Source organism: Otolemur garnettii, unplaced genomic scaffold, assembly GCF_000181295.1.
Source record: "Otolemur garnettii isolate 467f Iridium unplaced genomic scaffold, OtoGar3 scaffold00042, whole genome shotgun sequence".
Lineage (NCBI taxonomy): Eukaryota > Metazoa > Chordata > Mammalia > Primates > Galagidae > Otolemur > Otolemur garnettii.
The window spans coordinates 13889348-13916828 of NW_003852437.1; the positions used below are offsets into that span (position 1 = coordinate 13889348).

At 40.4% G+C, this 27481-nt stretch overlaps 1 protein-coding gene across 1 annotated transcript in view; it reads right to left on the minus strand.

Annotated features, from left to right (window-relative positions):
- Positions 1 to 22378, minus strand: part of EYA4 (EYA transcriptional coactivator and phosphatase 4) — an 85689-nt gene extending 63311 nt beyond the window's left edge. Inside the window, exons 1-2 of the mRNA XM_012805448.2 lie at positions 22310 to 22378; positions 199 to 352 (exon numbers count right to left, since the gene is read on the minus strand). Coding sequence (XP_012660902.2) covers positions 199 to 352; positions 22310 to 22378 — 223 coding nt within the window. The remainder of the gene's footprint in view (positions 1 to 198; positions 353 to 22309) is intronic.
- Positions 22379 to 27481: the final 5103 nt, after the last annotated feature.

A 27481-nucleotide genomic window follows, 5' to 3' on the forward strand; every position in this document is an offset into this window, starting at 1 on the left:
TTCAAGAAAAATCACTAGAACAATAAATAAAATAAATAATATATTAACCACATATTCCTTAGATAATACATTAACTCCATATTCCTTAGAACGCTGATTGTTATTGATAGTAAGATATTTACTAGTGGATCCCTAACACGTCAAATTAAAACGAACATTGAGATGTAATTCTGGGTCTGTTCAGCATGGGGCACTTACCTCCTGTCCCATTCGTAGTGACTGATGTGCTGCTGAGATTAGGTTTATCCAGTTTGGAGCTACCGGGAGTATCACTACCTCCAACAAGAGTATGAGGACTTGCTAGGTCCTGCATTTCCATAGACCTGTTAGAATAGGAAGCAGCAGAGCACAACTTGAAATTTCAGCAATCATTTTTAAATATATTTCATATATTACCCTACTAAGCCTGTGTGTGATCTCACAAGAATAACTGAGACCAGTACCTAAGACTTAAACAAGTAAACATACTAGTCCATCTACAAATAAATAAGAGGAGCCTCCACAGTACATTAGGCCTCATAATCTGTGCATTATTTGTAATCCTACAATTCCATACAATAATGTAAGGGGAAAAGAAAACATATCCTGTCACCTTGACAGTTTAAGCTGATTTAGATACCCTCCCAAACTGATCAGCTCTGCTTGATAAGCAAGAAATTCCGAAAATGCTAATTCCCCATACTTGGCATCTGCTGCCATCATTAAGGAAGACATCAGGAGCCAGAAATAAAAGTGTAAACTCAAAACCAGAGCAGAAGCTTCCAGCTGACCTTGTTGACCCAGGGGGTTGAAAAATGAGCCTGAGGCCCGAGAGCTGGGGTTGTAACACTTTTAATATCCATTCAGGAATGGAAGACTGACTTAAGTTTGTTCCAAGGAATGTGCTAGACCCAAAATAAAACTAGGATTCTTGAAAAGGCTGATCCTATTTTGAAAAGAAAACTAGAAAAAAGAACTGCCTGGTGGCCCCAGAAAGCTACACGTGCTTACACAGAAGAATTATACAAGATAAATGAAAGTTGAGAGAACGTCTCACAAACAACTTGAGCCAGACAAAATACTAAAAAGGCTTTCAGTTGCTATAAATAACCAGATGGAAACTCAGACCTGCAGGAAGGAATGAAGAGTAACAGAAATGTAAATATATAGGGAAATAGGAAAGGTTATTTTTCATTTTTCTCTCAATCATGAAAGATAGTCTCCTGAAGCAAAAACAATTACACCGTATTATGGGACTTATAATATGGTAGAGAAATAAAATATATGACCAAGACAGCACAAACAATGATGGGGTGAAATTATATATTTTTAAAGTTCTTTTATTTGGTGTTACAAAAAACTTGGATAAGAGGGAAGTTTGGTGTGCATAAAGTAATTTCTACCAGTAAATATTAGTAAGAAAATACCAACAGGTAGAACAAAACGTCAACAGACTACTTAAATAAAATTTTAAAGATTTTTTTTTTTGGCCTAACTCCAAAGAAGCCAGGAAAAGAGAAGGAGAAAGAGAAAGAGAAGAGAGAGAGAGGGAGAGAAGAGAGGGAAAGAGGGAGGGAAGAGATGAAGGGGGAGGGAAGAAAGGAGGGAAGGAGGAAAGGAGGGAGGGAGGGAGAGAGGAAGGAAAGAAGGAAAGAAGGCAGGCAGGCAGGCTTACCAAGATCGCACACTCAAACCCAACCACAGAGATGATTACACTAAATATCAATGAACTAGACCCTCCAATGAAAAGCTAGAAATTGTCAGATTAGATTACACAACTGAGACGTAACTACAGGGAGTCTACAAGAGAAGCACTTTAAACGTATGCACACAGTGATACCACGGTGCACTACACAGACATCCAGCTCTGGGACTGAAGAACTCATTCCCACACCTGCTGGTAGTATTACCAGCTGGCAGCTCTCAATGGAGTTTCTTTCCAGGACTTGCCCTCAACTGAACAGAATAACTTTGCCCAAGATCGCACTCTTTCTGAGGGCAGCCCTCACCTACCACACATCATGTAGGGGTGTAATGATTATACTTTCTTTCTCCAAGAGACATCCTAGTCTAGGGCCCCCCATAAGACCAGATGAGACCTTCGTTGCCACTAAAGTACAGATCAACATCACCCAGTCCAACTCTGCTTTCTTTATGCCCCCAAAATGGATGATAGTGAAAGCACAACCCAGATAAACTCTGCACAAAATTCTCCACCTTGGTGTCTGCTCCCCGGGAACCTGATTGCTAAGGATCAATTAGGTTGAGAGCAAATGAATGGAAAATGATATACCATGCCATGCAAATATAAGGAACATAAGAAAGACGCTCAGGCTATAACAACAGCACACAAAATAGGCCTCAAGATGAAGACCATTAGCAAATATAAAGAGAGAAATTGGAAAATGATGAAAAACAATAAATTCTTCATTAAGACATAACAACCATAAATGTGCTTTTACCTACAAGCAGAGGCATAAAATATATGAAGCAAAAAACCGATAGAACTATAGAAAGTAAATCCATGATCACAGCTAGAGCTTCTATAACGTTTTCAAGGTGACCAATAGAAAAAAGTAGCAAAGATAAATTTAAAAGATATATACATAAGTTTTAAAAAGTATTATCACCCATCTGACCTAATTGATAGTTATAGGACACTAACACCCAATAATTATAAAATACACATTATTTTCCAAGTACCTATGTGACATCTACCAAAAGGACTACATGCTAGGCTATAAAAGAAATCTTGATAAATCTTAAAATAGGCATCTTACAGATATGGTGTCTGACTGTAATGAATTGATTTAGAAAGCAGTGGTAATAAGATACATCTTAAAAATCCCCAATGTTTGAAAATCAAATACCACACTTCTAAATAACCTATGAGTCAAAGAAAAAATATTATGAGTGAATATAAGAAGCATTTAGGAGCAAATGACAGTGAAAAGGCATCAAATGGGCGGTGCCTGTGGCTCAAAGGAGCAGGGCGCCAGCCCCATAAGCTGGAGGTGGCAGGTTCAAACCCAGCCCCAGCCAAAAAAATAAAGGCATCAAATCAAAACTTGTGGCACACAAATAGAGTAATGGTTAGTGAGAAATAGTTATATTACAAAAGAATAGTTACAGATAGAATGTAATCGTCTTATATTACAAAAGAGTAAAATCTGTGATCTGATTTCCACATTTGGAAACTGGAGAAAGAAAAACAAATTGAAACGAAAGTAGGCAGAAGGGAACAATAAAGAACAGAGGTCACTGAGATAGAAAATCTATGAACAAAAGAGAAAATGTATAAATCAAAAAGAGGATCAGCAGAGGTGCCAAGGATTTAAAAGGATAATAAGGGAATATTATGCCAATGAGTTAAATAATAGATAATATCAGTGAATTTCTTGAAAGACATGCATATAAAATCTTATCCAATAAAAAGAGAAAATCCGAATAGTTTTATATCAATTAAAGAAACAAAATTCACACTTTTTTTATGTATACATTAATGCATTTATGGGGTCCAATGTGCTGATTTCATATAGAATTAGGAGTGTTTACATCACACTAGTTAATATATACCTCATCTCATTTACTTAATTATTGTGTTAAGACATTTATACTCTATATTGATAGATCCGACATGTACCCTTGCATTATGCACCGTAAGTGTGATCCCACCATTCACCCTCCCTCGATCTGGCCTCCCCCTTCCATCCCTCCTCCTCTTTCCTTCATCCTGGGCCATAGGTGTGATCTATTCTTCATATAAGAGAATTCACACTTTTCAAAAAAGAAAACTCCAGGACTCTATGGTTTAATTAGCAAAAGCTAACAACATTTAAGAAAAAGTGATTTTCCTTTCATAAATTCCTTCAAAAAATGGTAGGAGGAAACACTTCACTCCATTGTAGGAGACCAGAATTACCCTTACCTCAAACCTGGCAAAAACAATTTTAAGAAAAGAAAATTATGAATCTGTATTTCTAAGAAACATACATGAAAAAATATCTAACAAAATATTCTCAAATGAAATCCAGCAATAAAAAAATAATCACGACCAAGTGTGGTTTATGGCAGAAATGTAAACCTGATTTAACATTTGGAAATTCATGCAATTTGATATATTAACAGAATATTATTTCCATGAGTGCAGGAAAGTATTTGACAATATTTATCTCTTATTCATGATACAAACTCTTGGAAAACTAGGAAAATAAGTATTTTTCCTCCATCTGATAAAAACCACTCTTGGAAAATCTATACCTTATATTAAATGTGTATTTAAAGGTGATATATTGGATTATTTCTGAACCAATGTAAGAACGTCTGCTTTTCCTTGCTTCAACACATTTTACTAGCAATCTTAGGCAGTACAAGATGAAAACAAAGAAATAAAAGAGGCAAAGTTAAAAAGTTTAGGAAAAAACTTTAATTTATAAATGATATAATTGTTTATATAGAAAAATCTGAGAAATCCATCCCCCAAACCCCCAAAGCACTAGAACTCACAAGTGAATTTAGCAAAGTTACATCAACAAGGACTTTGCCCACACTAAATAAATTATGAACTAAAAATATCTGAAACTTCTCCAGCTCAAACACTAAAATATCACAACAGTAGTTGTTTAGCAGGTTGGAGGTTAGGCTATCCATGGTCCAGCTTCAGCTCAACTTAACTCCAGGGTAGGTCTATATGCACAGACCTCACCTGAACCATCAGACAGAGGATCGAACTCATACTCATTGTGAAATAAAACACAACAGAAATACCATGCTTCAGTCTCTCCTCATTATTTTGTATATAATATTCAGAATACTATAAATACATATATCATATATATATTTTTTTCTGAGACAGAGTCTTACCCTGTCACCCTGAATAAAGTGCCATGGCATCATAGCCCACAACAACCTCATTCTCCTGGGCTCAAGTGATCCTCATACCCTGGCTTCTCTAGTAGCTGGGACTATAGGCACCTGCCACAGCATCCGGCTAGCTTTCTATTTTTAGTAGAGATGGGGTCTCACTCTTGATCAGGTTGGTTTGAACTCCTGAATTCAGTTCAAGCAATCCATGTGCCTCGACCTCCCAGAGTGCTAGGATTACAGGAGTGAGCCACTGTACCTGGCCTACTATAAATATTTTGAGACATAACAAGAAGCAGAAAAATCTGATTCCTAGTGGAGAGACAAGACAGCAAATAGAAGGAGACCCATGTCACTACCCAGATTTTGGAATTAACAGATGAGGATTAAAAAACTAATATGAACATATTAAATGACTTGTGGGAAAGGATACAACACGTAACGTATATACATATCTATGTATCACATAGATACACACATACATCACATATATGTGCCATATATTAATCTATACATATAATTCACATGTGTATGTATACAACTTGTCTATATACTTCATATGTATAATCTACACATTGCATATTGAAGAGAAAAGGAAACTTTGAAAAATGAACCAAATGAAACTTCTGCAATGAAAATTACAATCCATTAAATAAAAAAATATCACACAGGGTAGCACCTGTGGCTCTAGGAGTAGGGTGCTGGCCCTATATACCAGAAGTGGCGGGTTCAAGCCCAGCCCTGGCCAAAAAAAACCTGCAATAAGAAAAATCACACATTGGAGGGCAAAAGAAAGGTTCAATAAATCTGAAGGTGGGCCAATAAAAATTACACAAACTTAAAACACAGAGACAAAAGGTTGGGGGAATTTGCGGTCAGGGACTGAATTGAGTGTAAGTAACCTATGGAATAAATCAATAAATCATACCATTTAACCCCAGCGAGAATGACCCACATCTCAAAATCTCAAAACTGCAGATGCTGGTGTGGATGTGGAGAGAAGGGAACACTTTTACACTGCTGGTGGGACTACAAACTAATACAACCTTTTTGGAAGAAAAAATGGAGAATCTTCAAAGAACTCAAATTAGTCCTCCCATTTGATCCTGCAATCCCATTACTGGGCATCTACCTAGAAGAAAAAAAATATTTTTGCCATAAAGACACTTGTACTAAATTGGTATTGCCAAAATGTGGAAACAGCCTAAATGCCCACCAACCCAGGAATGGATTAACAAACTGTAGTATATGTATACCATGGAATGCTATTGAGCCTTTAAAAAGGATGGAGACTTTACATCTTTTGTATTAACCTGGATGGAAGTGGAACACATTCTTCTTAGTAAAACCCCACAAGAATGGAGAAGCAAGAATCCTACATACTCAATTCTGATATGAGGACAATTAATGACCTAGTACATGGCGGGGAGTGGGGAAAGGGGAGAGCAGAGAAAAGGAAGGAGGGAGGGTTGGGGGGTCATGGTGTGTGACACACTTTTTGGGGATGGAACACAGAAGAGGGACTTTACCTAACAAATGAAATCAATGTAACCTGGTTCTTTGTACCCTCAATGAATCCCCAATTATATAAAAAGAAAAAATGTAAGAAAAAGAATGATGCAGAATAATATTGGCTTAAATAGTGGTCACAATTATTCCACATCTGATGAAAAGCATCACATCAAGGAGCCTTTAATTACTATGAACATCAAACAGAAAAAAGAAAGGAGAACCATAGCTAAGCACATCAGAGTCAAATTCTGAAAATAAGAGTAAGCCTTACTGTGGCCAGTCATAAAGACGCAGGGAGGGGCAGTTAAGCTGATGTCTCATAAATCCAAAACTTTGCTCTTATAGTTCCCCTTGTTTCAAACATCATCAGTTCCCTCGTGTCCCAACTCCTGACATTCACAACTCTCCATGATGCTTTCAGCTTTACAGCCAAACAAGCACCTCTCATATCACTTGTATCGAAAGTGATTGCTGGTGGGCACTGGGGCTCAAGCCTGTACTTTGGGAGGCTGAGGCAGGTGGATCCCTTGAGCCCAGGAGTTCAAGACTGCAGTGAGCTGTGATCGCACCACTGCAGTCTCTAGTCGGGTAACAGAATAAGACTTCACCTCCTAAAAAGAATAAATAAACAAAGAGAAAGAAAGGAAAAATGATCGCTTTGCTATTGTCAAATGGGCCACAGTTCTCTCCTCACAAATTTGCATCTTTCATATGGAATGACAGCTCCTGCAAACCAGCTTAATTAATTTTTAAACAGCTCAAAAATGCTTCTTTCTGCACGAAGGTTTTTCTGGTCCTCAAACCCAGAAGCCATCTTCTGGTCTATTCTTTTGTCCTATTATTATTTTTACCTTCCTCTCCAGCACTCTTCACAGACTGCCCTCATTTATCAGAATTTGTGTACGTGCTCTTTCTTGAGAACAAATTTTATTTATTTATTTTTTATTAAATTGTAAAGAGGTAGATCATGTATACATTAGTGCATTTATGGGGCACAATGTGCTGATTTCATATACCATTTGGAATGCTGACATCGTACTGGTTAGTATATCCCTCACCTCATTTATTTAATTATTGTGTTAAGACATTTATACTCTATACTTAATAGATCTGACATGTACCTTTGCAATATGCACCATGCATGTTTTCAAAAATCTGCCACAGGATGTTTCTCCAAGATTCTTTTCCATTTACATTTGTAACTCCCATAATGCGCTTCATATTAAAGATGCAACAAACACCAGCTTGGCACTCATAGCTCAGTGAGTAGGGTGCTGGCCACACACACCGAGGCTGGTGGGTTCAAGCCTGGCCCAGGCCTGCTAAACAGTGACAACTGCAACCAAAAAAATAGCTGGGCATTGTGGTGGGCACCCGTAGTCCCAGCTCCTTGGGAGGCTGAGGCAAGAGAATCGCTTAAGCCCAAGAGTTGGAGGTTGCTGTGACTTGCGATGCCATGGCACTCTACACAGGGCGACATAGTGAGATTCTATTTGAAAAAAAAAAATGCAATAAACAGTTTTTAAACTCAGGAGCTTCCAAACTACTTTGACTAGGGCCTATTCATTGAATTTAAAAGTAAACACTTTGCTAATATGCTTAGCAAAGTATCTCAAGAATGAAAGAAAAAGTATCCAATGTACTCAGTCTTACTATAAAACCAATTTATGGTTTCTTATAAAAGCTATAACCCAATTATAGCCCAAGAAGAAGAGGAAAGGGGTGAGGGAGGGGAGGGGAGAGGGTAAGGATAGGTGGAGGGAGAGTAGTTGGTGGGACCACACCTATGGTGCATCTTACAAGGGTACAGGTGAAATTTACTAGGTGTAGAATATAAATGTCTTAACACAATAACTAAGAAAATGCCGTGAAGGCTATATTAACCAGTTTGATGGAAAGCATTTCAAAGTATATATAAAACCAGCACATTGGACCCTATGACTGCATTAATGTACACAGCTATGATTTAATTAAAAAAAAAGTAAACACATTAAATATGTATGTATATATACTTACTTAGGTATAATTTACATATGCTAATTGTTATGTATATTTTCATATATAATAAGTATATTATAAAGTATATTAAAACATAAAGGTAGAAAGGAAGTGGTAAGAATGACATAAATAACATTTTTGTTATTTAGAGTGTCTGTGTTTACCGGGGGCCCTGGGCCATGCCTAAGTTTATGCTAACAATGTGATTCTAGTGGGGGCTTTGGACCACACAACATCGGTCTGACTTTTGAAGTGGCTGAAAACAGTAAAGAAGGTCAGCCTCATGGGTGGTCAGATATGCTTATGTAATTGACCTCCAGTGAAAACTCTGGACACAAGGCTGGGATGAGCCTCCCCAGTTGGCCGTACTCTGTATACATCTGCCACACATTTGTTGGTGAGAGACATAAGTACAATCTATAGAACGATACTGGGTGACAGTAACTGGAAAGTAACTCCTGGTTTCTCCTGTTATCTGCCTATGCGCCTTATCTCTTTGCTTATTTTAATTTGTGTCCTTTCACTCTAATAAGCCATAGTTGTAAGTCTAACAGCTTTTCTGAGTTCTGTGAATCCTTCTAGCAAACCATTGAAATGGAAGGTGATTCTAAAGACCTTTCAATTACCACTTCGGAATTCTACCTAGGGGCATTAACGAGACCTCAGTACAAGCAGAGGGCAGATAGCTGTCTTGCTAAGTTGATGGGACAGAGACTAGAATTTGGAGAAGCTAGGGTGTCTAGATTTGTGATACAGATAACCTCATGGCGGAGAACTACTCTGCGGAGTTCCAAAAAATCTGCACAGAAACACCCTGAGCTCCTGCTGGATGTTAAAGATGTGCATGCAAAGCGTAACATTTCCTGAAGCTGGAATGAACCACCCAGGAACTGTGAGCTGAACAACTTTAAGAAGTCACATAGGACTCGAATGACATTTAGCATTCCGTGAAAAATCCCACAAGAGTCCCAGCTTCAATACAGGGCTAAACTTGTCCTCCATGGAGTCTAATCCAGACTGTCTAACAAAGTTTATAAACAAGCCTCAAAAAACTCCTGCTGATTTGCTAGTAATCTTTCTGGCAGATTGAACAAGGTATAATACTTTTTTTTTTTTTTTTTTTTGCAGTTTTTGGCCAGGGCTGGGTTTAAACCCACTACCTCTGGCATATAGCGTTGACGGCGCCCTACTCCTTTGAGCCACAGGTGCTGCCCTACTTTTTAAAGCAAAAGAAAAAAATCATGCATTGCATAATGTATAAATGAATATCTGGTAAAAAATTGTTAGACGTGTAAAGAAGCCAGAAAATGTAACCCATAAACTACCAAAAACTAGAAAATTAAAAGCACACTCATAAATTACAGTAATGATGTAATTAGTCAACAATTAATTAAAATAAAAATTCTAAATATAGTTAGAAATAAAAAGATAAGCATGAGCATAATGAGGGAAAAAAGTAAGATATAAAGAAAGTAAAACTTCTAGAACCAAAAATGCAAAAAAAAAGAAATTCCACTAGATGGGACTAACAACAATTAAGAAAAAGATTATGGGAGGCTGAGAAGGGTGGATTACCTGAGCTCATGAGTTCAAGACCAGCCTGAGCAAGAGTGAGACCCTGTCTTTAAAGAATAGCTGGGTGTTGTGGTGGGTACCTGTAGTCTCAGCTACTCAGGAGGCTAAGGCAACGGAATCTCTGGACCCCAAGAGCTTGAGGTTGCTGTGAGCTATGAAGCCCCAGCCCTCTACTGAGGGCAACAATGGGAGACTCTGTCTCAAAAATGAAAAAAAGAAAAAGACTATGAAAGAAAAGATGGGTGAACTTTAAGACAAAGCAAAATAAAATATCCAACCTAAAGAATGAAATAAAGATGGTAAAATAAAGGTTGACAATGATATACTACACATATGTGCATACAGCACCCTTACACACCCAATCCCAACAAGGTAATCACAATTCAAATTCTGAAAATCAGTAATAAAGACAAAAATATTAAAAGTAGCCAGATAATTATTTCAGAGACTTTTTATCAGAAATGATGCAAGCCAGAAGGCAATGCAGTCAAGATTGGAGAAAAATATATGTGTATAGATCAGCTTAGAAGTTTATATCCAGGAAAGAAGATGTCACTTAAAAATAAAGGCAAAATATTGTTTTTTAAATGGGCGAATTTGTTTCCTGCAGATCCAGCACAAGAAATGGCTAAGGGAAATTCCTCAGGCTTAAAGAAAGTGATAGCACAAACGCAGGATTGTTTGCCTGCTTTACTCACTTCCACAAAGGTGCCCGAAAGGTACTTTCTCAAGAAATATTTGATAAGTGAACAAATGAGTGAAATGATGTGAAGGCCCTGTCTTAGAAAATAGTGTGGAATTAAGCATGTGTGCGTGAACAGGGTGAATTTAAGTAAGAAACACTGGGAGAAATGATGGCAGTCAGGAAATCCAAAGATTTACCAATCATAGGCTTGGCACCTGTGGCTCAAGTGGCTAAGGCGCCAGCCACATACACCAAAGATGGCAGGTTCGAATCCAGCCCGGGCCCACCAAACAACAATGACAACTGCAGCCATAAAAAAATAGCCAGGCATTGTGGCAGGTGCCTGTGGTCCCAACTACTTGGGAGGCTGAAGCAGGAGACTCGCTTGAGCCCAGGAGTTGGAGGTTGCTGTGAACTGTGATGCCACAGCACTCTACCCAGGGGGACAGTTTGAGGCTCTGTCTCAAAAAAAAAAAGATTTACCAATCATGTTGACAACCAAAGAAAAAGCAATATGCAATCCAAGTACAAAGGGGATCGCAAAAATAGTAAAAAGTAATATCTGTAGCACACTCCTGATGGCAGGCTTAATGGCTGTCAACAATGAACGCTTATGATGGTATTGTCTCCTCCTGGATCCACCCAACACAGACTTTTAGTTTAACTGATCAAACAAATTACACTCAAAGCACTGTCATGGGTGTTAGGATTGCTGAGAAAACAGGGCCCTGTCCTCAAGGAATTTGCAATCTGAATGATAAAGCAGAGCACTGGCATTGAAATTTAAAGTATTCCAAGTGTCCAGTAAGTGGAACAGACGGAAACCTAAGTACACTTAGAGTCTAGAAAATTTTCCCAGAAATTGCTAGGCAGCTCTTGATGAATTCAAGTAAGGGATCCTGGGGGAGGCATCTGGTGAATGATGGCACTGAAGCCACAAAGCAGAGCAGGGGCTTGTGGCCAATCCGGACCGCACGCAGGACAAGGAAGGAAAACCAGGCAGGAACCAAAGAATGGAGCAGACACCACCCATGGGAGCACGAGGAAGTAGAAAAGGTTGCTATTGCAAAACAAACCCTCAAATCAGGATAGCCTTGGCATTGTTACATTCGAGTCCACAGGAAATCAGAATGCAATGATCTGAATCTTTCCAATTTAGTCTCTTTTGCTGAAATTTGTTTTAGAGGTTGACATTTCTTCCAACTACCAGAGACTTTGGAGAACAGAGGTGCATTATGGCCACCAAGAATACAGCAAGACTATTCCCGTACTTCCTTTTGTATGTTTTATAATTAATTGTGATGCTTTAGATTATTTTTAAGTCTGTGTATACAAAATATAATGTATAAATTTTACCTTAAGATTCAGTGGCAGAAAATCATTAACAGGTACCAATTTTTACTATGTTACATATTGCATGACAGATTCTAGGCTTGGTATTTCATATATATTATTAACCTTAATCTTTAAAATAACACATTGATATACATATTATTTTTCTGTATTTTAAGAATGAAGAAATTTAGGCTCAGAGAGGATACACAGCAGGACCAAGATCACACAGGTAAAAAGCAAGAACTCCAGACCTTGAATTCATGTTTATCTGATGCCAGAGCCCAGATTCTTGCAATTGTATGTTGTATGTTTTCTGTTTTAGGCAACTTTAATTCTTTCACACTATGAAGCCACAGTCAGGAATGCACATCCCTGCAACAAAACATTCTGCATAGTTTTAAAAAATGACTAACACTGAGAGAGCACCTGTTCTGCCAACTCTACAATGCGCACTATGATATTTAAAGGAGACTCTCCTTCCCTCCCCAGATGTCTATTTCCACCCCTTTTCAGTGCCCTTCATATCATAAAGCCATATGAATATTAGCATCTGTCCGGACAACATAAAAATGAATTTATCCATACAACAAGAACTCCATTTAAAAAAGAAAAGAAAGAATTCAAAAACACATGCCATCAGTTTCTTGGTTCTTCTCTGCAATTCTTCTGTGGCCTAGATGAAATTTATTTATAATGGTCTGAAATATTCTCTTCAAACCCAAGGTAGGGCAAGGTACATGTGTGTACTTTTGAGTCCGTTCTAACTCAGAACCCATGATTCATTCCGTATAGATCCTGGTCATGAATCATAGCCCTGCTTATTTTTAGGTTGTCTCCATCAGCTGCTTATAACCCAAGAAATGCAAAACTATCTGAGACTTGCAAAGATACTCATTCTCATGTTGGATTCTCCTTTTTGCTTAAAGTAGACAACATGCTCGTGTGGCTCTATCTCCCAGATTCTCAGAGTCCACCGAAATAGCAGATTAGTGTTTGACCATCAGAATGAATGTAAGGGCCAGAGTTTAGGTATTTGCTTTGCTCATAACTTCCCTTTCTATGCAGTACAGGCCTCAATTCTCCTTAGTTGCAAAGCAGGAGTAACACCATCAGCCTCAACTTACATAATTAGAGTGTAAGGTACCATCCAATGGTGGGGCTTGATTTCTATCTTAATAGGCCGGTATGCTGAGTAGGTGCTAAAGAATGAATATTAAAGCAGGAATAGAAGAAAAGCAGGTGAAGTGATTTGAGTTCCTTGGAGTCACATGTAGTGTAGTTCAGCAAACACCGCTTGAGTGTCTACTGTGTTGTAGGTATAGGTCTAGGAATACAAAATATCTTCAAAGAGGGTGCGGGCTAGTTGGAAAACCATGGGCTGGGTGGAAGATGGGGAGTAGCTCCCTGCTGGACATGTGCGTGCAAGTTTTCCTATCTGTAGGTGCAATTTTAGACCCTCCAAGTGAGTGAGGGGAATAGGTGTGCTTGTTTTGGGGGTGTGTGTGTGTTTGAGAAGCCGAGGAGGGGATACCCCTGTGTCAACAAAAGAAGATACAGTGGTAAACACTCTGCAAGGGTTAAGAAAGATATTCTGGAAGAAAAAAATAATAAAGCAACTCGGTCAACTTAGATCAGATGACAAACATGAGGACATGTCACTACTGAGTACCAGGCCCCACTTTCTGGAAAATGTGCAGGCCTTTAAAACATCAGGTAACAACGCCAGGTCATGTTACATCAACCTATTTCAGATTAGGATCCCAGAGCCTCTTGTCACAGTCACAGCCCTGAGCCGGTGACTCCGCCAGCAGTGAGGCTGGGAGATGCAGCTCCTCTCTGCTGCACGGTGTCTATATCACTGACCAGGGGGACAGTCAGTCCCAGAAGGAGGCCCTCAGCCACTCATTTCCCGAGACACGTTCAGCTGCAGACACAAGAAATGGCAGAGGGAAGAAGACTCTTACCAAGGGTCGGGGAAGCGGGTTATGCAAAAAGGAGGGGAGCTGTTCTTGCGACTGGCCAGGGACCTCATGCCTGCCCATGAGGCCAGCATGAATGCTTGCAGTGCAAGTGACCTATCTGCCAAGTGACCTCCAGTTCTGGATTAACAGCAAATAAAACCATGAACGCACTGTTCTGTGGACTCTTGTGTAACCCTTTCTTTCCAGGGCTTACTGGTCTAGACCTGAGACCTGCACCTCTGGCCTGTTGTTCACTGTGACTCCAAAAAATCATGCGTATAAAACATGTCAGTCTCCCACCCTGACACCCCCCCACCCCACGCCAAGAAATGGGTGAAAATATTTCAAAAAATATAACTAGAAGCATTTCTTTAAATTTTTGTTTTCAAAAGCCCCCCTTCACTGGAGAATAAAGTAGTAAACAAAAATCCAGTGGATTCTCCAAACATTATTTGACGGGAACAGACTCAACTTTCTGTCAGATCAGTTACAAACTATGGTTAATGAAGCAGGAAATTATTTTCCTCTCCCAAGTATGGGGTAAAGCCATAAAGCCACAATCAAAACATTCAGTGCTATCAGTTATAACAAGAAATATATCAAACCTTTTTGTAAGAAAAATAACTCTCCCAGTAAGGATCAACTATTTTATAGGCTGAACAAATCTTAATTTTTCAATATTAGAATATTGAACTGACAAGAGCAAAGATTGACATGTCAAACAAAATAAAGGTGGTTACTTATTAAAGGGACAACATTTCTGGCTCTGAAGTTATTAAATGTCCTCAAATACAAAATATGAGCCTATACTGTCAACTAAAACCTGGGTTTTTAGCTTTACCTTTGGCATTTACCAGTCTCAAAATCAGAGATAATACCCACTGGAAAGTGGCTGTGTGAATTACATAAGATCACATACAAAAAGTACGGAGTGCTTAGTGAGGCATGGACATGCTTCACAATGGCTGGATAGATTACTATAATTACTTCTGCATCCCTGATGGGGAATGCCTGGTTTGTCGGTTTGGAAACTGGGAGTAGCAAGAAAATCATTTTCTTAAGAGCCAGCCCATTTCCCTTTCTGATAACTTCTGATTAGGAAGTTTTCTAGCCACAGTTCCCCTGGAACTTTGATCCTAGAAGAAAATTCACCTGTCCACACAGGTCAAATCTAAACTTTCTTTCAAACATCCAAGAGCAGTCCTGACCAAGAGCCCTTCTCCCCCTCTAGTCCCTCGGTCCACTTAGACTATGTCAAACTCCTTTATCTTCCTACTGTTCTCTTCCAAAGAAATCCTGGGATTCGTCTTAAACTGCAGGCCCCATGAACATGCAGTTAGGGTACAAAACGTGACAAGGCATTGCTACTCTCTCCGCACCTGTCAGTAGCCTGAAGGGTGCATTAGCTTTGCTCCCAGCCTCTTTATAATCCTACCTCATGCTGAAACCCGGCCAATGGGATCCCTCAGTCTCTGTCCCTGTGATGCCTCAGAGCTGTGGTCCCCAGCCCCCTGTTAGGAACCGGGCTGCACAGCGTCACAGCCTGCTCTGCCTCCCGTCCCATACCCTACCCTATTCCTTCACCTCCTCAGGTTTGTGGAAAAAATCCTGTCTTCCATGAAAGACAGCTGCCGGTTTCAAAAAGGTTGGGGACTGCCGCTTTAGAGCCATGGCTTCACATGCTGTTGGCATTTGGAATCCAAACAAACAGCTAGCTTTTCATGTGTTCCCTCTAAATGCCACCTTGTTGGACTGAGTACCTTGTTTCAGCTTGTCCTAGTAAATCCTGACTCAGCTAGTCAATGAACTAGTTTCCCAGTTCAGTTCCCTGTCACCCAGGAAATTTCTTAGCATGCCTGCAGCACGCCACAACAAACATGTCGAATAGGCTGATGCCAAGGCCAGGTCTTGAAGAGGCACTGGGTATAAATCTGTATAACTGCAAATATATATACATAGGAAAATACACTTAGTTCTTCCATATCTGTTAGGTGTAATACATGCCTCTGCTTCTCCTTTCTGGTATTTATAGCACAAAGACTATGAGGTTATTCTGATATATGCCTTTTGCCTAGAGAACTTATGCTGGGCTCTCATTATCATGGCCTCTAATTTTACAATTAATTATCTTAGAATTTCATTTTAGAATCAACAATTCATAAGAAGTTCACAAATCTATAGTTTATTATATCATATAAGAAACAATAAAGATGATTTCAAAAGCAAGTCTGATGGTAAAATATACATCAAAAATGTGCTTTACAGAGAAAGAGAGAAGGAGGGAGGGGGTGGGGAAAAGGAAGAGCAGAGAGAAGAAAGGGGGAAGGAACGGGGGTCTTGGTGTCTGACACACCTTTTGGGGGCAAGATACAAGTATAAGAGGGACTTTACCTAACAAATGCAATCGGTGTAACCTGGTTTCTTGTACCCTCAATGAATCCCCAACAATAAAAAAAAAGTGCTTTATTAGATAACAAAAGGATTGAGAATCAGGGACATGAATTTAGGTCTATGATCTACTACCTAAATAAAGTTCCTGAGTGTGTGTAGTTTGCATTATCTTCTCGGGTTTACAGAGCTCGCTAAATAAGACGCTTCCATACGCAGGCATTCTGTAGACCCTTCCTTTCTTCGACAAGACATTCTGTATCTTTACAAGGCTACTCAACCCATTCACTCCGAGTGCAAGGAAGTTAGCACCTGCCACGAGAGATCAGAATGTGACATGTGATGGGAGGGCCCTGTGATAAGTGCTTGACCTTACGAAACAAAAATAAAACCTCCCAGAAAAAGATGAAAATGCAACAATAGACCAACTGGTGTATTGTATGGTCCTTAATAAAAGCAATTCAAATTCCAATCCATAGCAAGCCATGGTTGAGGCTGTATACAATTCATAGAACAGTAGTACCAGGAGACGTCAGGGAACTCCCCCATTGCCTCATCCTTATGACACTGTAACATAATAGTCTCCATGAAAAAAAAAAAAAAAAGACAACCAGCCATCTTAGTGATAGGAAGCAGGGCCCATTTCTCATCTGGTGTAATACTCCGCAGAGCAGGTCCAAAGACAATGCAAAGTCCTGAAATCAGCAGGGCCTGAGCACTCTGATCAGTGCCAAAGAGCAAGATGAGAAATGGGGCTGGCATAAATATTCAATTGGGAAGTCGTGGCCAATCCCCCTGCACTGTGTGTTTAGTGCAACTCAAAACTGCTCCACCTGGTCCCTGCTGGCTCCCTCATGTCTACCAGGGGCTGGCAGCTGGAAGGCAGGCTGAGCCTTGGAGATCCTTTAATTTGCTATAGCACCAGGGGGGCAGGCCAGAAGGATGACAATGCATATGCTCGGATTCAATTACAGAGCTGCCTGTTCCCAGGTGGGAGGCACCACTGACCGGGGAGAATTCAATGCTTCCGTTTGCCAAGGTCCCCTAGGACATGACTGGTGGCTTGCGAAAGCTGGGGGTGTGGAATAATGCAGTATGTCTGTCCTCAGGACAGAGATTTCAGCAAAAAAATCAATAAAATCGAGTATTTTGTCAGGCTCCTATGCTATCTTTGCTTTTTACTTGTTTTCCAAAATAAAATCATTCTATAACTTCTGCTTCATGAATCTCACTGCCAAAAAGATTTTTAAACATTGTATAAACAGAGGTGTGTTCCAACTATGAACACTTAAGGGAGATACACAATGTTCTAAACTTAAAGTACTGGAGCAGTTCCTAAAAGCTTGACAAAAATATCTACAATGTAATTCTTTCTTTCCAATAAAATGTTATCATGTCATTAATTTTACAGACACTGCTTAATAATCTGTGGTAATTTATCCATCCTGAAGGGGGAGGATGCACTTCACACCGTACCTGCTACAGTGCAAAGTTCACCAACACAAGCGGTGATTGCAGGAGGAATAGTTAACTAGAGTCAACTGGAGACTTTCTATATGAATAGCTCCTGTGCTAATCACAAACCGCAATTACCAAATTGTTAGAGTAGATCTTTCAGGGCTATTACTCAAACAACATTCCTAGGCAAATAGCTTTATTTTATTATATATTTACAAGAAACAAAAAGTTGCATTGTTTCAACGCAGGGCCATACTTACCCTAGAAGGACTATTCTTCCCATGGCAGTCAGAGCTCAATCAAGTCGGCCCTCTGTTCTAAACCCTCTACCTTCCCGTGCCTCTTACAATAACTCCCACTTCCTTGTACAAGCTCTAAAGGGCTTCTCTTCCCTACACGACACGCTGATATCCCATTCCTTGACCTCATCTCATGAGGTGATTCCCTCCCTTATGGCACCCCAATCTTCTATATTCTATCTCCCCAACCTGACCTGCCATTCTTCAAACACACCTGGGATGTTGTGTTCCCAGACTGTGCTTGATTTCTCCTTTACCTGGAACACAGCTCCTCCTTACCCTGTTCCTAAGCTCAAACATCCCCTCTTTAGAGAATGAATCCACCCAATAATTGCCTACTGCCTTGCTTTATTCTTCTTCATGGCAATTACCCCCCTGACGTGATATACATTCATTTGTCTCTCTGGCTAGAATGTAAGCTCCACAAGCACAGGGAGCCTAGCACAGCACCTGGCACACAGTATATGCTCAATTAACATGTTGACTGTATGACTAAATGTTCTAGCAGTGTTGATTGACCTACATAGTCAGGCCTAGTTACCTCGGCTTTATTGCACTGTTCATTATTACTAGATTACTAGATTTTTTGTGGAATAGTTTAACTGAATCTGATTGACAGAGAATTTCATATTTTTCATCCTTAAATATGAAATAGAATAATTTAATAATTAATGATTTTCTACAATGTATTAGGCACTGTGCTTTCTATAGTTTAGTAAAAAAGACACAGTTCTACCTTAAACATTAACATGTTTAAACATGTTCCTGCATTCTCTGCAAATGCGGATTTTAGCCTAAGACTAAGCAAAGAAGGAGAATGTCAACATATTCTATTGATATTTAAGATCTTTCCTACACATACACATACAACCCTAAAATATAAATCATACTCTCTTCTTTAAAATATTTATGAAGTCCACCAACTCTGTGGGATAAAAACAGCTTTCTTTGTTCCTCTTTCAACTGACGAGAACTCAGAAGCTTGACAAGTGGCCAACTTCATACAACCCCGACTCCCCAACCTGACCTGCTGAATTCTCCCTCCCCTCAAAAAAGCAAAGGTTCTCAAGTGACTTCAGTTCAAATACTTCACAAATATTGACTACCTGTCACATTCTGAGTTAAGGACTTCAATAATGTGAGCTATAATTTTTTTTCTTTTAAAAATGACATAATTCAGGAGGGATTCAGGATGACAAGGCAGAAGGGGCAGTTCCAAGGGCATTTTGGAGGAGGGGACCAAAATCCAAGGCAGCAACAAAACCAACTGCAGCTTGAGGGATGTTTTATAATCTGTATTTATTCATTTTCATTGAAATTTTTGAAATACTTAACTTCATGGGATGTTTTATGGAATACACAGATTCTAATACTTTAAAATACTTTTAATAAAACTTACATTAGACAATAAGTGGTAAAACTTAGGACACACTCAATCCTGAAATGCCTCTCTTCTGTTTCAACACCAGAAAAAGTACTCTTTAACAACTGTGTGTCAGAACAAACAATTAGAAAGAGTTTAAATGTCTATCTAGAAAAGAAAGGATAGATACTTTGGTCTGCACAAATTCAATGAAATATCAGATAGTGGTTGTAATAAACAAGCTGAAGCTACATGTTTTAATATGGAGAAATGTAAAAAACATTAGACTTAGAAAATAAATCACAGAATTGTGCATACTGTTTTATATTCGTGTGGATTTTAAAAGTAGTAAAAGTGTATTTTCGAACTCATGCAAAATACACTCAAATAAGTACTAAATATATAATGCTAATGCATTCATGGGAATGATAATTTCTGAATTCAGGATGGCATTTGTCCAAGGAGAGGGTAGAGAGATATCTCAGAGGAGTACATATAACCTTAGCAGTGTCTGCACTATTTATTTATTTATTTATTTATTTTCTTTTGAGACAGAGCCTCAAGCTGTCCCCCTGGGCAGAGTGCCGTGGTATCACAGCTCACAGCAACCTCCAACTCCTGGGCTCAAGCGAGTCTCCTGCCTCCGCCTCCCAAGTAGCTGGGACCACAGGCGCCCGCCACAGCGCCTAGCCATTTTTTGGTTGCAGCCGTCATTGTTGTTTGGCGGGTCCGGGCTGGGGATTCGAACCCGCCACCCTAGGTGTACGTGGCTGGCGCCCCAGCCGGTTGAGCCACAGGCGCCGAGCCTGCACTATTTATTTTGATGGTCCAAAATGAATATAAAATGATATTATGATCTTATATATAGGTAGTGGTTGGGAACAAATGTTCATTTGTCTGTACTGTTATTAATTTGCAATTTCATAATAAAAGAAGAAATGAGCAAAAGTAAAAAACCCTTAGTTCCTTTCATAGGAAAAAGATAGGTACTAAAACTATTTCATATTTTCTAAAGATCAAGATTAAAGACGAAAAAAGGAGTTAGCCTTGTACACATATGATACCGTTGAGCCCTGATTTTAATGGGAAATAGTGAGCCATCCAGCTGTAACAGGCAATTTTGGCTGAAGAGGTTTCCCTTCTGAGCTCACACCCCGGCCTATCACCACTAGGAAAGTACACAGCTACCCATCACTCTATCCTGGTCAAGCTGAGCATGTTAATAGTTCAGCTTCTGGTAAAGCGAAAGTTGGTACAGACAAGACCGTTTCTAAAGCTGAGCTGCTCTGGCAGCTTTAAGCAACACAGCAGATAAACATGGTTTCAATCCCATCCCATTATGTGATTTGCAATTTCCAAAAAGTCCAAACTTCACAATTCCATTACTCAAGGTCATGCCAAAGTGAAGAGGAGCTTCAGGATACCCACAAAAAGATTGCCCCAAACCAAAGACACTGAAATGCAGGCTATCTAGGCCACTCTTGAGAACCTGTGTCAAATAAAACATGTCACTAAGTTTCAGGTATATGGAATAAATTCCAAGCACTGTGGCTCACCAAAGCTTCATACGAATGTGGTATTAAACCTTATCATACATGTGATGCTAACGGATTTAGCCCCCTGGGCCTGTTTGGGTTCATGTGCAGACAGTGTGGCCAGTTCTTCCCAGGTTCTACAAGAATTGTTAGATAGAAGGGCTAAGCTAATGGGAGGATATCTACATTGGGATAGGGCTCCGGGTGTAGTGACAGTTCTCAAGGGAGGAAGGGCAGTAGTTCTTAGGCACGGTTGGCTGAGTGCACCTGCTCAGAGGCAGAGGCAGACACCTCGCTCTGTGTGCCTGCATGACTGGACTGCATCTACACTTGTCTTCAGTGGAGACGAGAAGCAGTCTAAGGAAAAGCCAAATCAAAGGAAAACGAGGGAAGGGGAATTCTTTAAAGGTGTCTGTCCATCTCTTTTCTGCAGAGAAATGTGATATGCAGGGCAGGCTGTGGTAACAGTGGTGAGTGGAAAGAAACGTGAGCAGACAAAGGGCTGGAAGACAGTGGCCTATTCTGTACAAGGTGTGCAGCTCCCTCCCCCTTGGACTACAGCAACGTCTGCTCATCTTGCCTTAAATTGGGTGTCAGAGTTGAGAGAGGTGCCGTTCAGTTTCCCTGGGATCCTACCATGACTGACATCAACACCGGCAGTCTGTACGGAGCTCAGACACAATCATGCCACAGTGTAAGATTTTCAGCTCACAGCCATAGCACCAATGTGGCAAAGTTGATGTGTCTTGTGTTTACACAAATGTAAAAGTTGATGAAGGTCCCTTCTTCAGATGTTGTTGTGACTACAAGTAAACCTAATAACCTGCTGTCTGAGTCCCACGCAGAAGTCCACGTGGGCAGGGTGGACGGACGGCATGCTGGCAGGCCGGCCTATGCTCTGCTCCCGTCTCCACACCCTCCCAGGTGAGCGACATTACTGAGGGTCCACTGCACCTCAGAGTTCTCATGTACAAAGCCAGGAAAATAGCTCTTGTCCTGCCTAACATGAAGGAGTGAGGACCAACATAACATTTGGGAAGATGTTTTTAAAGCTAGAAGATAATATGCAAATGTAAGATATCATTTGTAACAATGGCAAAAATAAAACTCAGGAGAGAAAACTTGTATTTTTCACGAGGTACACGCTCTTTCTACAGTCTTTGCCTAACACCGACATGGTCATCACCATGCAATCAACTCTCCACAGAGGGATGTTCGTTGTCTTACTAACAAATACGAATCCCGAGAACATCTCTTAAATGATAGAAAGTTTCTGAATAATAAGTTCGGGTGATTTTTTTGATGATATTTTAAAGACATGAATTAAGTATCTCTTTGGAGATTTCCTGGGCACTGACATTTGCCCAATTCCAACCTGCAGCTTTTGCACTATGGCCAGTCTCTTCAAAGACGTACTCGTGCTTCATAGCGACACTGTTTCCATCCCCCCACACACACTCTCTCTCTCTAAATGTGACTCCAAGCAAAACAGCATAAAACATCTTGTCAGAGTTTTCAGTGGGGCATTTCCTTCCTTCATTCATTCATAAATATCTTTAACACTCACCAAGCACGGGGCACCACGCGCATCACCACAGAGACAAGCTGAACCAATGTTGGAGTCTGAGGCTGCACGTACTCAGGCTAGGTGCACTGTCATGGCTAGTGCACTTTGGGGCTGTATTGCAATTCTTTTTAAACACAGAAACCCTTCAGGTTGGGTAACGAATTGTATTTCAGTTTATCTGTGTCTTCTTTTGCATAAAGAGGAGTCTGCACAGAGGGAACCCAGTTTTATGATTTTCTATATTTTATCTTCCATTTCAGAATTACTTTCAGATAGGAGGGAATTATCTCATTTGCTTACAAATATTTATCTGAAATCTACTTCATCCGAGGCATCTTTAGAGGATGCTGAGTTTTAGAAGACAGAATCCATCTTCCTGCAAAAATTCACAGCTAAGAGAGGAAGACAAACCATAAAAATCACACACAACAAGACAATACCAGACAGTACATCATAAAGGCCCCGTGATGACAGACACGTCCTCAGGTGTCCCTAGAGACAGAGCCATTGGCAGCTGGTGGATATATGACAAGGGAAGAACTTTACTAAATCACAAATGAATCTGAAAGAGAAACTATCCACCTATCAATTCAATTTTCTGTTTCAGTATGGAAACAATAATGTTTGGGGAAACAGATCTCTCACTGCCATGGAGCGTATAGTTGGCTGATACCCTGTTCACAACTTTATGTAAGTAAAAATAGTGCTACTGAGCCGGGCGCAGTGGCTCACACCTGTAATCCCAGCATTCCGGGAGGCCCAGGCGGGTGGACTGCCTAAGCTCACAGGTTCAAACCAGCCTGAGCCAGAGTGAGATCCCATCGCTTAAAATAGCCAGGCATTGGTGGCAGGCACCTGTAGTCTCAAATACTAGGAAGGCTGAGACAAGAAAATCGTTTGAACCCAAGAGTTTGAGGTTGCAGTGAGCTATGATGTCACAGTTCTCTACCAAGGGTTACAAAGTGAGACTCTGTCTTAAAAAAAAAAAAAAATAGTGCTACTGGACATTTCTCCCTGTCTGTATTTCTTCTTCATTTAAAACATGGAGTAAATGCTGCACCTATTGAAATCACAATAGGAAATAAAGAATTTTTAAAAATTAAGAAAGGAATCCTAAAATGCTACTGCATAATTCTATCCTCTGTAAAAAAAGGGAAAGACCATCCCATGTCCTCTGATTGGATATTATTAGACAGTCTAACAGTGGCCCAGGAACAAGAGGGAGAATGCAAGGGATTGTATTACTCTATCCACGTTTATAAAAAGAAAAAATTAGAACAGGACGCCTTATGAATAAATCTTTATTACTTTTGAAATTATTGCTCCCAGCTATAGTTCTATTTATTTTCCGTAGAACCTCTGTAAGTTGACCACCCAGGGGATTGGTCAACATATGAAGGTGGTCAACACAGGGAACTAACTGATCATTCTGATATGTACATGTGGTGCATGTCGGGTCTGTGAAAATTAGGTCAATCTGAGGAGCTGTGGCTGTAGCAAGATGGTCAACTATGGAGGTTCTACTGTATAAGTCAAAAAAGACAAGTGTACTGTGTTCTAATCTGGAAATGCCTAAACTGCAAAGTTTATAAAGTTCTCATCTTCATTATATCTATCTGATCACTCTTATTTATAGAAGCATGCTCATCTCTCCAGCTAATCTGTCTAAAATAGGTACTTATATTGAACAAAACTTCAAGTTCCAGATTTCATACAATTTATCTGTGTACTGATTTATCAGTTGTGTGTGTTTCAAATGTAAGAGATTATCCATGTAAAGGTGATATTTTTTGTGTGTATTGAGAATGTATGTATGTATACATTGCAATGTTAAATGTCATAGAAAAAAGCCCACAGTCTACTGCCGAGAAAAACTTTCATTAAGCGTGCATGAAGCATGTATTTCTGAGCAATCAGCATACCCAAGGTGCTGTGCTGGACACCGTGGGGAAAAGAGATTTGTGAGACGTCTAATAGTCTAGCCTGTGCACGATGAAGCCCAAAGAGCAGCCACAGCTGTCACATCCCTGAAGAATGTGAGCTGTCACTCGGACAGCACGCCGGAGAGCTAGGCTCCTGGACACAGACTCCCGGGCTGCAGTCAATCTCCATGGGGCAGTGCCCGGGCTCAGATGCAGGCTGCTTCCCCTCTGCTGCTTAGGAATGAAGAGCTAAAGAAAGACCACGGGCAAGCCTGAGGCCGCAATGCACTCCATCCTCAACGCGGGTTGAGCTGTCAAACTCAAGCAGTAGCTAAAGGCAACGTGAACCTGGAAAATTGGGAAGGAGGATGTGGGGTTTATGTTTTTTGAGCAGGAGTATTACGCACTGCCCACAAGAAAAGAACAGAGTGATGCGGCTGCTATAAAACTGATCCACAGAAGAAAACGCAGAAACATTCCCCCTATGCTGCGGATGTAAAAGACCTCCTGTGGAAAGATCCAGATTTTAATTCAAGAAACTTCTCTTCAGGCTCCAGCTCAGCCTCTCGTGCTAGTTTGTGATTTGGAGGCAAACCTATAACTCTCTGAGCCTTATTTTCTCTCTGTTCAGAGGGGACAATATCTCAGTGTTAGGACAAAGATCAAAGGAATAAATGATTTTTTTGATTGTTGTTTCATTTTTTGCTAATAATAAGCCTGGTTATGAATATCCACTAGAGAGTATATCTGGGATGGGGATATGTGTCAGGGGTGTGTGTGTATGTGTGTGTGTGTGTGTAGTATATAATTATCCTTGCTCAACATTCCACAAGATACACATTATACCTACCCAGTCCGAGTTCTGTGCATCAGCCAACTCATCACAAGTTATGTGAGTTTATCTTGACAACTAGCCTCAGAGTCCCCTTTTCCTTCCGGTTCCCATTCACTGACTCCACTCTAATCCGGGTTCTCTCTCACTGGCTCAGGTCTGAAATACTATAATCCTGTCCAGATCTTCCTTCCAACCTTCATTCCTGGCTTACCCGTAGACCCACCTTCCTCTCAGATGGCTGCCTCTCCCTGAGCAGTGGAAAGAGTGAAGTGGAAAAAGAAGCGAAGTCTGACCCGAGACATCCAGGTCTAGTCTCGGTTGTGCCTCAAACTCCACCTCGCTTCACCTCTCTGGCCTTCAGTTCCCCTATCCATAGCTTAGAGATTGGTTCTAAACGGTTTCTAGGTCCCTTCCAAAATTGTCAGTTTTAAAAGTCATATTGAGATGACCCATCGACATTGTCCCTGCAAAAATATATAGTCAAGATAACTTTCTCAAATAGTGATCAGAATAGGGACGAATGGCAACAAATTGCTTTATCGACAGAGTGCTTTCCCCTCCTCCGCAGAACCTGCCCAGGTTAAGGATACACTCAAACCCACCCTCCCGCCCACAGCAGTGTAATTACAGAGGGCAGCTGGTCACGGCCCCCTCTATTCACTTCTATGATGCTCAGTCAAATGCAGTTAGGAGCTGGTGCTTTGCCCCATTCCCACACTCACGGGTGAGCCCCAGTGCTTCAGGAGTACAGGGACACAGTGAGAATATACAATTTCATCCCCCAAAGTGCGCTTCCCGACTATTTTTTGCCAAACAAAGTGGAATCATCAGATTTGGGGCCTTTCTTTTCAACATGAAAATGTAAGGATATACATTCTTGTGCATGTGTAGTTTCCCTTATCTATGATGTCAGTGTAATACGAGAGATACATTATGTTGTATCTTTTCTATATGATGTTGAAATTCTATCTGAAACCCGATCTCCTTACGCATGTTTCCCTCCTCGTCTCTTGCTGAGGACTTTTCTGTCAGGCACTATACAGCATGGAATGATCGGAAAGGGGGACCTTATGAGGATTTAAAAATATGACAGTAAAATAAAGCCAAACAATGAAACACTTGATCAGTTAATACAGCCATTATTTGGCTTGAAGAAAAAGATGTGCAAGAGGCACGCGGTGACAGACACTCGTGTCACATGGGTTCCCCCTGGTCTTTCCCTCCCTCAGTAACCAAACACCATCAATTACAAAATCCTAGTGCTTTAGATTACTGAACTTTTTCTATCAGTCATTTACTTGTGTTTTCACTCCCTCCTGGACAATGTCACAATCTTTAATTTTTTTTCCTGCCTCAGACTTCATCTTCTTCAAATCTATTCTTCCCACTGCAGCCCGAGCAATCCTTCCATAAAGGGCTCATCTCGCCACAGCACTCCCTTAACGAGCATTCTTCCAAAAGTTTCCACTGCCTAGAGAATCACGTAGTCGTGGCCTCCACAGATGTGCTGTTTCTTGACCCTATATACTTACACAGAGATCTACTCTCCCGGAATACCTTACCTCTCTCCTCCTCACCTGACTCATTCCAGCTGATCCTTAAAGAATTTGCAAAGACTTCACCTTTTTTTAGAAGCCTTCCCTGGGTCCACTCTGACAGCCTGGGGCTTCTGAGATTCCCTATATATATTTCTACTATGGTCTTTCCATGCTGTTTTACACTTGTGATGCGTCTGCGTCCTCCTGCTAGATTACGAGTTTGTGGAGATACTTATCTGGTACAGGACTCAGTACGTGAATCAATTACCAAATAGTTATCGAGCACATACAATGTATCTGGCACCATTCTAAGTGGCAGGGATATAGCAGTGCACAAAAGAGGTGGAAATCTCTGCCCTTGAGATGCTTACGTGTGCAATAACTAAGTAAATTATATATTATGCCAGGAGATGGCAAACTCTATGAGAAAAATGGAGCAGAGATGGTGCTGATGGGAGGGGCATTTAAATATAATAGCACGTGTTTCATAATTGCCATTAAGCCAGGATTTGAAACCAGTAAGAGCCATGAGGATGCTGGAGGGGAAGAAAATTCCAGACAGAAAGAATAACCTGTGCCAAGGCCTGGAGGAGAGGCACATGTGGCAAAAATAGAGGAGGCAGTGGATCAGAAAAGACTGAAAAGTGAGAGGAAGGGGGAAGTGCGGG